Source organism: Amphibalanus amphitrite, unplaced genomic scaffold, assembly GCF_019059575.1.
Source record: "Amphibalanus amphitrite isolate SeventyFive unplaced genomic scaffold, NRLGWU_Aamphi_draft 000394F_arrow, whole genome shotgun sequence".
NCBI classification, from domain to species: Eukaryota; Metazoa; Arthropoda; class Thecostraca; order Balanomorpha; family Balanidae; genus Amphibalanus; species Amphibalanus amphitrite.
Window position 1 is genome coordinate 247,356 of NW_024881888.1, and position 13,025 is coordinate 260,380.

At 49.4% G+C, this 13,025-nt stretch overlaps 1 protein-coding gene across 1 annotated transcript; it reads right to left on the reverse strand.

Annotated features, from left to right (window-relative positions):
* Positions 1-7,100: 7,100 nt before the first annotated feature.
* On the reverse strand, positions 7,101-8,717 carry LOC122390378 (3,4-dihydroxyphenylacetaldehyde synthase 2-like). Its single transcript, XM_043383271.1, has one exon. The coding sequence runs from the start codon at positions 8,715-8,717 to the stop codon at positions 7,101-7,103; it is 1,617 nt and encodes a 538-aa protein (XP_043239206.1).
* Between the last annotated feature and the right edge of the window lie 4,308 nt (positions 8,718-13,025).

Genomic DNA, 13,025 nt, shown 5'->3' on the forward strand with positions numbered 1-13,025 from the left:
AGCTGTGGGCAGGCAGCCAGCATGCAAATACTGCAGTATGGTTGGAAACGGCCTCACGGATGGCCGTGGGCAATTTCGGAATATATGTATATTTGGGGTGTCATTCTGTTGGAAATTGATGAAATGTTTTGAATTGGGCAGAAAAAATTATTTAGTTGCGCATTTAGTCTCCATTATTGTACGTGGAATCGGGAGTTTCTGAGAGTGGCTTTTTTGGTGCGCCGTCAAAGGTTTAAACAAACGCGCTGGTGATAGCATGTGGAGTACCTCCATGACGTTGTAAAACTGGATTATTATATATCAAAATAATCCTTGTTATGTTGGCTATCGAGTGGAGCGACTCTTTTTCCCATGCGTGTTCAAAATCAGGAACGGCATTGCATTCTGTTTGCAGTGTCACCACAGCAATATTTGCAAAATTACGTTTATGTTTCATTGGACATACAAAAAGTTCTCCATCGACCTCCATTGAGCTTTTTGGCAGAATAAGTCTCTGTTCAATTCTGCGTAAGGGGAACGTAAAAGCAGACTGCGCACTTGTGCGCAAAATCGTCCGTGAAGCTTCATCTCCCGAGGCGTACCTACCCGTCGCTTCGTTAGCACCAGGTCGGCTCGTCAGTCTTGCAATCGCTTATCCTTATAAATGATGGTAAGAAGCAGGGTTGCGGAGTCGTGGTGGCGCCAAATCCGACTCCGACTACGACTCCGACTCCTGACTCGTTGCCATGACTCCGGCCGACTCTGTCTCCGACTCCGGACCCCTGCCAGTGTTTCGGAGTCGTGATGGAGCTGTTCCGATTCGGACCGACTCCGACTTCCACTGCGGGCTCCTGACCGACCCCGACTCCGACTCCGACTCCTGGCTCGTTGCCACGACTCTGGGCGACTCTGGCTCCGACTCCGACTCTGACTCCGACTCTGACTTCGACTCCGCACCCCTCGTAAGAAGTAACTGCTCGCCGCTGCACCTGGAGTATGGATATCGTGCAAAGGTGTATGGATATCCTGGAGTATGGATATGGATATCCACCGACAGAGCAGACATACAGACATGCTGTAAACGCCATTACACTGCCAATACCATGGCAAATCAAATGGCTATCTATGGTTTTTGATAATCGTTCTACATTTCCCAAAATCTTGAACTGAATGTTGGCAATTTCTCGTGACTGCTTCACGACCATGATGCATGCATTTCTGAAATTGATCTTTTTTCAACCAGCTACGTACTCGTATGATAAAATGAATGTCACCATCGTGTTCTACGCCCAAAAGTACCCATAAAACATGTGTCATGCATGGGCTGCGAATAGGTACCAGTTTTAATTTTCGGGGTTATGTGCTTACCTGATTGACCTGACTTTGACCCTGGCCAGTGGCCTATGTTTGACTGACCCCTACATTGATCTGACACTCTTTTAGCACTTATATGAAGGGTTGTGACAGTTGTGACAGTTGTAACAGATTGTTTAGGACCAACTGACTGAATTTATTTAGGACCAACTGATGACAATATAATCGAAACGCGAAACGCGAGGCACCGATTGCGAGGTTCTAAAGTCCATGCTACTGAAAGCCCGATTTCAAGTGTTTGACCTGACCTTGACCCGACCTGTGACCTCGAAATTCAACTTTAAAGCATTCATGTGAATTGTCTCGTCGCGTTCTTCTTTCGTTTGCCGCGCCTCGTGCGTTTCGCTGCGCCTATTTGTTCGCGAGTCATCGGCTGGGGGCGTTGAACGCCCCCCCCCCCCCCGGCAAACGGCGGATGGGGAAATACCCCAGCAACTGCCGGGTTAATCTGACGCATGTTTTGTCATTTGATCGTCATTTTATTTCTTACTTTTTTGCACAATCTAAAAAAATCATAAATACTCTTTCTCCAAATTTTTGACCCTTTAAGACCAATAGTAAGACACTGTGCGTCACTACGTTGATATTTCTTGCCCTAAAGCATAACAACAATATCCATTCAGTAATAGCAGTATTCAAAACATGTTCAAAATGCCTCGCGATATCGATAACATAACGAAAGACATAGGCGACTTATAACATACTTGCAATGATGACGTCACACACGCGTGACGTGACGTGACCTCGTCATTTCTGAGTTACTGTATGATGCACGAAAGACACTGGTATACCTATGCAAAGTTTCATCGCAGTCGGTCTACGCATTAACAAGTTATGGGCAAAACATGTTTTCGCGTTGACCCCCGGCCATCCGTGAGGCCGTTTCCAACCATAGTGTACTGGAGCGGTCGCCCGGTCGACAGGGCTGCGCTCCGGCGCGGTGCCGAACAGGGGCACTCAGCACTCACGGGGTAAGGCGGCGTCAAGGCTGCAGCTCCGGGCAGAGGAGGGGGTCGGATCCTATCCTCGATACGGGCCTGTCCGTGGGCCTCCACTGTCGGTGACGTCGGCTGCAGCGATACTGATGGATCGCGGGCACATCCGTGTCGCCAAGAGGCCCTTGGTTGTCTGGTCTTGTTCTAGGTTGTGATTTCATATTGCTACATTCCGCCGAGGTATTCATGGATGATAGGTATAGGTATGTTTTCAATGTTACCACGGCACATCAATAATTTTTTTCGATGAAATTTGGTATTGATATTCGTTTTCGCTCTTTCTGAACCGAGCGACATCATTTTCATGCCAATTTATTAGCTTTTTTGAAGGTGGGAGGGTCCCTTTAGTGTAGGTGCCGCCAATTTATAGCTGACGCTGTTTTGTTTATAAAGATCTTTTTCTGATAACCATCGGTCATCGTAACGTCTGTCTATAGACGGATCCTTTATGCATGCAACTCTGGCATAATATCACGCTCAGCAATCACATTCCGCACGGGAAACACGGGTAAACAGGAAAATATAGCCAAACTTTAATTAATTCAAATATTAGTTAACATTGGGAACATAAATGCTAAAAGTTTGAGCTATTATCTATCCCTCGCCCGACAAGGGTGCCACCCTCCCCCCACCCCCCCCCCCCCCCCCCACCCCCATATGGTTTTTCGCGATAGCTCCGAAGTCCGAACACGCCGGCGATAGAGAGGAGCTGAAACTTGGCATACCTGACCTTTGATTCAAGTCGGATCTTTTGACACCAATCGCATTTTCGGGTCAGGTCAAGTCACTGATCTATGACGTCATAAGTGAACCTCTGCACGGTCTTCAGATGCCGCAACTTCGCAACGCCCTCACTGCCGGAGGAGCTTTCACAGGGAAATGAAGCTTGCAGGACCTAGTATGCATTAGGAGTCTCACAACTTGTATATCTCGGATTTTTCCAAAAGGTCATATGAGGTCAGGTCATTTTCACGGCATCAGCATTATCATCTATGACGTCATTCGGATCATATTAGTTTTTCGTCAATAACTCCCAATCAAATTGAGCTAGCGAGTCGAAAAAGCCACCAATGGTCTCGGGAAGACCTGCCGAATCGAATGATATGCAGCATGACCTCCTTCGACTAATTTCGTGACCTGGGGGCGCTGACCTGACTGTGACCCGAGGTCAACGCCCTAAGTTGACCTCACCCAAACTAAAAGTATATCATTCGACGCGCCTGAGCGAGCCGAACACGATGCTGCCAAAATCGCGGCTCTACGGTCGTTTTTTTGCGAAGTTATTCGCCAAAAACGGAACCGTACCTTGGGGCACTTGACCTGACCTCAGAGGTCACCGGTTGACCTAGAACCTTAACCCTATTCCTGGCGGGCTCCGCCGGATGTCCGCCGGGACAAGGAACTGGCGGGGGGGGGGGGGGCGATTCGGCCCCCCCTTCAGATCTCAAAAACTACACATCGCAGCGACGAACGGTAAACGGCATCGGATACGCACGGTCAAGATCTACAATTTTTACTAAGGTCATTTTCAGGTCAGGTCAAAGATGACGTCACAGGGGTCGAAAAAGTCAAAATGGCGGCGCTAGATATGGAGAGAGTTTTTCTCGAATAACTTTCGAATTAGTCAAGATAGGAACAAACTAAGGGCTTCATCGTGATCCTCTCGTCAATCCGCATCGAATGATATATATGTTGACCTCGAAAGGTCAAGGTCAAAGGTTGACCTCAGGTCACGTGACCTCGAGGTCATCATGTATATCATTCGATGCGTCTTGACGAGCTGAACACAATGAGACCATCCACGCGTCTGTATCTTGTTCCTGTACGGAGTTATTGGCCAAAAACCTTTGGTGACCTTTGATGACGTCACATGACCTCACAGCTGCCCAACAGCAAAACAGACCTCAAGGTAGTGAAGGTTGATCGTATATGAAGTCATGTATGGTATATGGGGCCATTCCGACCCGTTTTAGTGGTAAAAACAGGGAGTTGATTTTTCCCCCATTGATTTATAATGGGGAGGTCGCGAAACTGACCTGACCTTAGGTCACCGATATCAAAATTCCGAGATAAACAAATTGCACATACTGGTACCCTCACTAAAGCCTGAAGAGAAGAAATTGATCGGTCAAAAACTCTAGCCCTGGCGTGATTGCAAACTTTTCTGAGGTAGGGTCACCAAACCGCCTCTGGTGACCTGACCTGAGGTCAGATCAACTCAAAATCTTCAGACATGTTGCGTAAAAGCCTTTTAGGAAAAGTCAGAAAATTTGAGCTTCCTAGCTCAACGCGTTTGGGAGAAATAACCAAAAAACCTCAGGGGGGGCTCCTGAGGCCCCCCCGCCAGGAATAGGGTTAAAATCGGGTATCAATCTCTACGTCTCGTAACGATGCACACGCTCCTTTTTTCGCGAAGCGCTAGCTCCATCAGGGGCGAAACGGCGAGCGGGGTCGTAACCACCCACCCTCGGCCGTCGCGTATGTAGAAAACCAATAGGTCCGGCCCGGCGAGGGTTATATGAAGTAGCCTTGAAAACTAACGCGGTGCCAAGTAACTTCATAAAATAAAGTCACCAGGATGAATATCAATATTCTCCACGCATGCATAAAGCGGCCCGGGCTGTCTACTTCTCAGTGCCAGTGCGGAAGCGTCTAATATGCCCAAAGAGAGCCTGCTCGACTGGCTACGTCAGCTGCAACAGCTGGTTTGCTGGCAGATCCCGGATCAGTCCTGCACTCGTGCTCAATATGTGGGGACTTCCCGAACGCGGGGAGTGCACAGACCTCAGCTGTCTTACAAAGCGCCGGCAGCAGAGTCGGGCTCAACTCAAAAAAAAAAAAAAATCCGACTCGACTCAGCATTCAACTTCAGAAAGCCCTGACTCAACTCTGACTCAAACCAGGAGCTGATTTTTTCCCGAGACTCGACTAACGACTCAAGTGGCTCAATGAAAATAGGAGTCGACTCAAACTTGACTCAATTTTTTTTGTTGAGTCAAGTGAGTTGACTCAAAATTAACTCATAAGTTGTTAAGTGGGGGGGGGGGGGATGGAAAGCTTATATTATTGTTTCTAGAAAGTTGAGTCAGCTGACTCATATTCCTAAATGTTTGACTCAACTCAATGTCAAAAGTTATTTTACTGACTCAACTCTGACTCAACTCAACACCTTGATATTTTTGTCCGACTCAACTCTGACTCAGCTCAACATTTTATCCGACTCGACTCAAATCTGACTCATTTGAGTCAGAGTTGAGTCAAATTTCTGACTCGACTCATGAGTCAAGCACAACCCTGGCCGGCAGACGGCGTCTTTGAGAATCTCTCGGATAGCTCACACAGTCGTACCAACTACTGTAAGAAATGTCTCGCAGCCCTGCGTTGTTACCTGTTAGGAGGGCTTTGTTGTAGTTCTTATTTGATACAACTGGCATATTTCCCCTCTGTTTAGCATTGTGCATGCAACCAAAAATTTTCCTCGAATATGCAGTTGATACTGTTTTCGTAACAAATCATGCATTCGTCTGAATCTTTACCACGGTCCGAATTTCATGCGTTCGACTTTGAGAATGAGACACGTTACTGCCTTGATCCTTCTCCCATAGCTACCCAGTACCCAGCACCCAACGATAACTGACCAGTGACCTCCCAAGTGTCTTATGTATGCGGCAAGGAAGGGTTGACTGAACTCCTCGGCTCATCCCCTCCCAGGAGCTGGTAAGTCGAACGTCCTTCCACGCGTGCAGTGTGCCTGTGAACGGCACGTGCAAGGTCACGGGCGGGTGAGATCCAGAGAGCCAGGCGGGCAGCCGCTGCTATGCAGCTCAGCCTGACACAGAACAGAGCCGCGGCGGCCGTCAGCATAGCACAGGTCCTCCGACTAGCCTTGCCTGGTGATGTTCAGACTTCAGAGCATGATCCGTGCTCTTTGGGTACAAAGACTCAAAGCTCCGATGCAGGTTCTGACTTTCCAGGCTCTGTTTTTTAGGGGTCGTGACTGTTCTTGTTCGATAAAGCTTCTGCGCTATCTAACAGTGACGGATAGGTATATTAGGTATATAATTTGTCCTTATTATAAGATTGCCTTATGAAGCCGACTTTAGATAGGGACCTTATACCTAATTTATAAACCGAGCAGAGCAGTCCCTAGATCATATCGGCGGAATTTCCTTTATGACAAATATAAAAACTGCATTTGAGGCCGTATCTCATCCCCGCTAACAGATGATGTCAGAAATGGTTCGCGACTTCTTACGTATATCAATATCAAAATGTAGGTATAGGTATTTAATAGAAGCTAATTGATAGTGAAAGTTGCACCAATCTGTATGTATCAATTTCCGTTTCAGCCTAAGCCACCTGGGTGATAGATAACTGGACATGAAGAAATCATGTGGGGACCATTCAAATGTGACGCTTAAGTAACAGCTTTTGGCGAACATTCCCGCCTCGAAATCGCGCTGTGCTAGAACTTTTTTAAGTCTACCGTCAGGACTCAGCGGGAGTCACGTTCATGCGAACGGTTTTGGTATATAGGTATACAGGCCATGACCTCTTGAGGCTAAAAACCTCATCCGCGTCGGATTCTTCGGATCAAAATCAGATTATTTGTTTACGACAACTCGCAAAAGCATGGGTTTTCACTGTCATATGTTATATCAATAAAAAATAGAATACGCTGAGCTCATAGACAGTATTATTGGCAGGTCACAAACTCGCAACACCTATACTACATACAATCGCTTTCCTCTCTCAGGAGACATCACCGCAGGTGGCGCTCCTTCCAGTGTCACTGGCGCTGCCATCGAGCTCCTTCTCGTGTACCGCAGGATGGGCTCCAACATTTTCTGTCATGTGGCTTTGCTCTTGGACTGAACCTTCCTCCTTGGTCACTATACTGTCCTCCTGGGTCACAGCCTCTTCCCCTTCCACGGCCGCCTCGCTCCATTCCTGACTCGGCTGGACGTGCCGACGAATCTCCTCCCAGGAGGTAACCACGTCCTCGGCGGTCGTCACCCGCGACACCACCACAAAGCGCGCCGCCAGCGCTCCGTTGGCCAGCGTCGTCTTCGCGATGAACACCTTCTTGGCGTCGTTCACCCGGCGTAGCAGCTCTTCCGTGGCGGAGTCTCCCCCTCTGCGCACGCGGAAGCACACCACGCCCATCGAGGCGGGCGCCACCACCTCGAACCGCTCGTCACGCCTCACCAGCTCCTCAAACTGCCCGGCGAGCTGCACGTGTCCGCGGATGTACTCCTGCAGCCCGCTGACGCCGTACAGACGCAGCACGAACCACAGCTTCAGCGCGCGGAACCGACGGCCCAGCGCCAGCGACCAGTTGCGGAAGTTGGGCAGCGTGGTCTCGGCAGTGTGCAGGATCGGAGCGTCGATCTCGTGTGCGGACGTGAATGTGCCCGAGTCGCGCACCCAAAGTACCGCGCACTCGAAGTTGACCAGCATCCACTTGTGGGCGTTGAAGCTGAAGGAAGTGACCTCCTCCACGCCGTTCAGTAGGTGGCGGAACTCGGGGCAGACGAACGCGGCGCCCGCATACGCCGCGTCCACGTGCAGCCACAGCTCGTGCTGTCGGCACACGGCTCCCAGCTCGTCCAGCGGGTCGAACGCGCACGTGCCAGTGGTGCCCAGAGTGGCCAGGATGTAGATGGGGACGTTCCCAGCGGCCAGTTCCTCCTCCACGGCGGCCTGCAGAGTATCTCCCCGCAGGCGGCAGTCATCGTCAGTCGGCAGGACGCGTATGCGCACTGCAACCGAGGCAGCTGCCTTGAAAACGGCCGGGTTTGCCTGGGCGGAGGCGAAGGCCACCAGCCGGCCGCGCGCAGTCGCCTCGTCCAGGTCGGGCTGGTCCCGGCGTAGGTCCTTCAGCGCCCTCTCACGGGCAGCTGTAATGGTCAGGAGGACGCCCTCGGTGGCAGAGCCGGTGATGACGCCGCCTCCAGCGCCTGACTGGGACAGAAAGTGTTTAGGCAGACCCAGCAGGCGCACCAGCCAGTCTAGCACGACCACCTCGAGCTCGAGACAGGCCGGCGCCGCCTCCCAGCTGAGGCCCACGCAGCTGAGGCCGTGCGCCAGCATCTCTGCCAGCAGCGCCGGCGGAGAGTTGGCCAGCGGACAGAAGGCGTGGAAGTGCGGCGAGTGCCAGTGGGTCATGCCCGGTTGAATGACCCGCTCCATGTCTGCCAGCACATCTGCCCAGCGATCGGGCGTAGGTGGCGCCTCGGAGGGCACCAGCCGGCGCAGGTAGCCGGGCTCCACAGAGGGCAGTACTGGCCGATCCCGCACCGTCCGCTGGTACTGGAGGATATAGTCTATCACCTCGTGAGCGGCTGAGCGGAACTGTATGTCGTCCATCGTCTTCCTACCGAAAGGAAGAATGATGTCAGCTCCAGTACATTAACCCGCGACCCGTTGGGGGGAGGGCAAAGGCCCCCCCCTGTGGTTTTTCAAAAATAACTCTGAAACAGCTGCGAATTTTGACTTGAAACTTTCAGTACCTCTCCGGACATCAATTTTTCACATCTTCTGAGAAAAAATAGGTCCCAGGTCACCTCAGGTCACGAGCTATAGAGGTCAAAATGAGGTCATGTTCGGCGTTTTTTTCGTCGAAAAAGTTGTTCACGGAGAAAAATCGCAGAAAATCAGGGTTTCAACTTAGCGACTGAAAAATTCGACCGTAGGTATAAAAAGCATGGCAAACAAAATGGCTATCTCGAAATTTCCAAAATGTAAAAATATCTAGATCTAGAGATTTTCTAACTCAAAATTTAGATTTCTTGAAATGTTTTGGAAATTTGGGGTAATTTAAAAAAAACGGATTATATGTTTGAGAACCCCTTACTGGCCTTACACATGCCAAAAAGTAACAAAATATCTCTAAAACTGCATGAGATATAGCCATTTGAATGACTGAAAAAGTAGCGACTGTTCCTATGACGTCACAATATTTTCGGACTTCGGTATTTGTGGTTGAAATCATTCAGGAGTAATATTTATAATATCTATCAACCTTTTGCTGACTGAATATGATCCTTTAAGGTCACTGACCTTTGACGTCATAAGTAAGCCTCTGCACGGTCCAAAAATGTCGCAGCTTCGCAGCGCCCTATCGCCAGGGCAGCTTTCACAGAGAGATGAAACTTACAGGACCTAGCATATACCTAATAATTCCTAGTTTTTTTTTCAACAAATGTTACAAGGAATGTATCATGAGACCCGGATTTGAGGTCAACTACCATCGCCTCAGAAACCTTGAAGTCATTTACATGCATATAAAAATATCGGGATGAATATAGGGGAGAGTGGGGTAAGATGCCCAGGGTGGGAAAGACGCCCCACCCCCTCTAGCGGCGAAACAAAGAATCGAACCTGGAAATTAATGTTCTTAGCGTAAAGCGGAAGCCTGCCTTGTTAACTGCACAAAAATTTGCGAAGCTCAGTTGGACAACGGCTGGCTGGTGATTGCATGTTTTTTATTTGCTGCTTTCAAAAAATATTTAGGTGTCAAAACATTGTAAATATCAAAGAAGGTAGATAATTTTTGCGTCCAGTTGCTATAGTCAAGATACATTAACATGCGTGTATTGTGTCCCAAACAGTTTGTTTCAGGGTGTAGTTTTATGGCTAACAAATTGTACTGATTTAATGTTACTTCGGTACCTTGGGGTAAGATGCCCCCTGTCCTGATGGGGAAAGACGCCCCCCCCCCTAAATCCGTAGGCTGTCCTTCAAGCAGCCCGTCAAATCATTTATTGCATACTTGTGATGAGAGACAAAAGCCGATCTGAGACTATTGAGAGTCCAGTACGGTCGGGTGCTCCCCATGCCGGTCTCTCGGCCCACACAGCGACTTTTTGGGCGGCATCTGACCCTGAGAGCCCTCACGACGGCCTCTGTGGGCCCCATTATTGGCTCCAGGGCCCCTCACGACATTCTTTGAGGGCTCCCACGTTGGCTCCACGGGCCGCGCTGGCATCTAAGGTCCCCACGATGGGCTCGAGGGCCCTTAAGCATCATGAAGACCTATAAGGGCCCCACAGTGGTCTCCGAACGCCACCACGGAGGCTTGTTTGGCCGCGCTGGACTATGATGGCCCTAACGATGACCTCTGAAGCCCCTTACGACTACTTTTGAGGGCCCTTACGATGACGTTTGGTGTCTACTGCAGGCTCGAAGGGACTACTGATTCGTTCAGGCGATTCACGTGCCCATTTATGTCACTTATAGTGCAGGGGGCATCTTCCCCAACGCCAGGGGGCGTCTTTCCCACCCTGTGGGGTAAGATGCCCCCTTTCACTTCTTCAGGAAAATGCTTAATAGCAAAAAAAGTTACCATATTTCAGGCACGAAAGTGTGATATTTTTGGAGAAAAATGATGTCGGTTTCCGTTGAAACTCCAAGTTTTTGCTTTCCGATCGTCATTTTCGAATACTATATGACATAGTAAAACCCTGGGCATCTTTCCCCACTCTCCCCTACCCACTCGATGAGTGCCGAGTGGTGATGAGTGCTGCTGTTGCCGTATGTCCAATTTTGCAACTAAATATGAAAATGAAAGGACAGTGTAACTTTTCAAACACTAGTCAGTTCACCGATAGGTAAAGACAAGGTACCTACAGAGTACCTATAGGTATAACCGCGGACACGCAAGAGCAGTGCCTACATCGTGACCTACGCTTGAAACACCTTGTAGCCACACCATTGACCATGTTGCTGACATACTCTGGCCTGGAAGAGAAAGCAGAAAACATCCAAGTGTGTAAGAGTAGGATGAATGATGCTTCGAAAAATCTCAAAACGAGATTTAGGAGAAAACGTTCTAGTTTTTGCCCAGTCCCGTAGAGCGTCGGTCTTGGATCTGAATTCTAGACCGACCAGAGCGCCCAGCTTCACAGTCAGATGATGTCTCTCTGAAACATGAGAGGTTCGTGCCATGTCGGCTAAGCCTGATGAAGCCGATCGCGTGTGCCAGAGGGAAATCGCAGTCCGGCTGAACGGCTAATACCGCTGAATACAAAGGCCGACACCGGCCGGATGGTCGGTCCAGGACGGTCACATCACAACGCCATAGAAGAGTTTCATATAGAAAGGACTGGCTCATGTTGAGCGGCTTACACCTGAAGTTTTCAATTGTCGGCAGACAGATTATGGGAAATTTCTCTGCATAACGAGAATGCTTTGTTTTACCGTGAGAGCGCAGGGTCTGGACAAAACCAGTGAGGCTCCAGAGTCCAGATGTTCCTCGTGTTCAGAAAAGGTGTACCTACACTTCATCTGCCGCATCGTTTGGCCTGGCCTCCTGTCCTTCTGTGCACCAAACACGCTTATCGGAACCGTCGCCGATGTCAACAATTTGTCTGTCTCTTGCACACTGAGCGGACACAAAAACCCGTCCATTTCCATGAAATGAGATGTTCCAAACACTCGCAAAGAATGGACCATAGAACATTATATATCCAGACCACTATGCATATATGTGTAGTGGTCTATGGATGAACAAATATGATACACACTTGCAGGACATGAGAAACGATTTGTTTACGGCACAAGAAGGCACTATCGATGCGAGGCACAAGCTCAACGTTAACCCTCGCATGTGTAGGGGGGGGGGGGTCGGATGGACCCCCCCCATGGTTTTTCGTGAATAACTCGCGTAAAAAGCGGCCGATCGCGACGAAACTTTCAGTACCCTCGCATTGATCAATTTTACATTTACCCTGAAAATTTCATGACCCTGACCCAAATGACCTTTGACCTGTGACCTCTTTTCCGAGACCATGTTTGGCCGGAATCGCGATTTCGCGTATGTCGGCTCGCATTAGCCGCGCGTTTGCAAGCTTTTCGTGGTTTCAAACGTTCAAACATGTGATTTGATGCTACTCCCATACATTAGGGTGGGTGTCAAGGTCACCTGAAGGTCAAGTCAGGTCATTGACCTTTGGTGACCTCGGGTGACCTCGGTTCACTTTTTCGAGTTTTACATGTTTCTAGGCTAGTTTTTGGAGCTGAATTCGAATTTAGCAACCATTTGAACATTTACGAAGTAGTTTTGGTGACTTCGTAACATGTTACGAAGCTGTCAGAGGCGGTTGACACGTACTACGAATTCCCGTCACGACGCCTACTGGTTGACCTGACCTGACCTGACCCGACCTGGTCTAAATGCTTAAATACATCATCTGTGATCAAAACTAACACGATATTCGTGATCAGGACCCCGAAAAAACCCTTAGCAGCCACACTTTACGACTTTCTAACAGGTCCCGATTTTCCCGAGTTTGGGTCATTGACCTGACCTGGAGGGTCAACCAATGACCTAGGATCTTAAAATTGGGTATCATCGGCTTCCTCTCGTCACGGGCAACACACTCGTTTTTTCAGCGAAGCTCTAGCTCGATCAGGGGCCAAACGGCAAGGGGGGGTCCAACCGACCCCCCCCCCCCTACACATTAGAAGCTGGCAAACGCCGCACACATGCGAGGGTTAAAACACCGTAAAATTTAGGCTATCCAAAGCTCTTATGCTGCGTCAAAACAAAGTCAAAAGGTAGCGCACTTCGGACAAAGCACTGGAACCGAGTCGATAGTGCAGCAGCCATTGCCGGGGTCAATCACTCATCGAGGTTCTCAATAAAAAGGTCAGTGAGATCGTCCATAGCGGCTA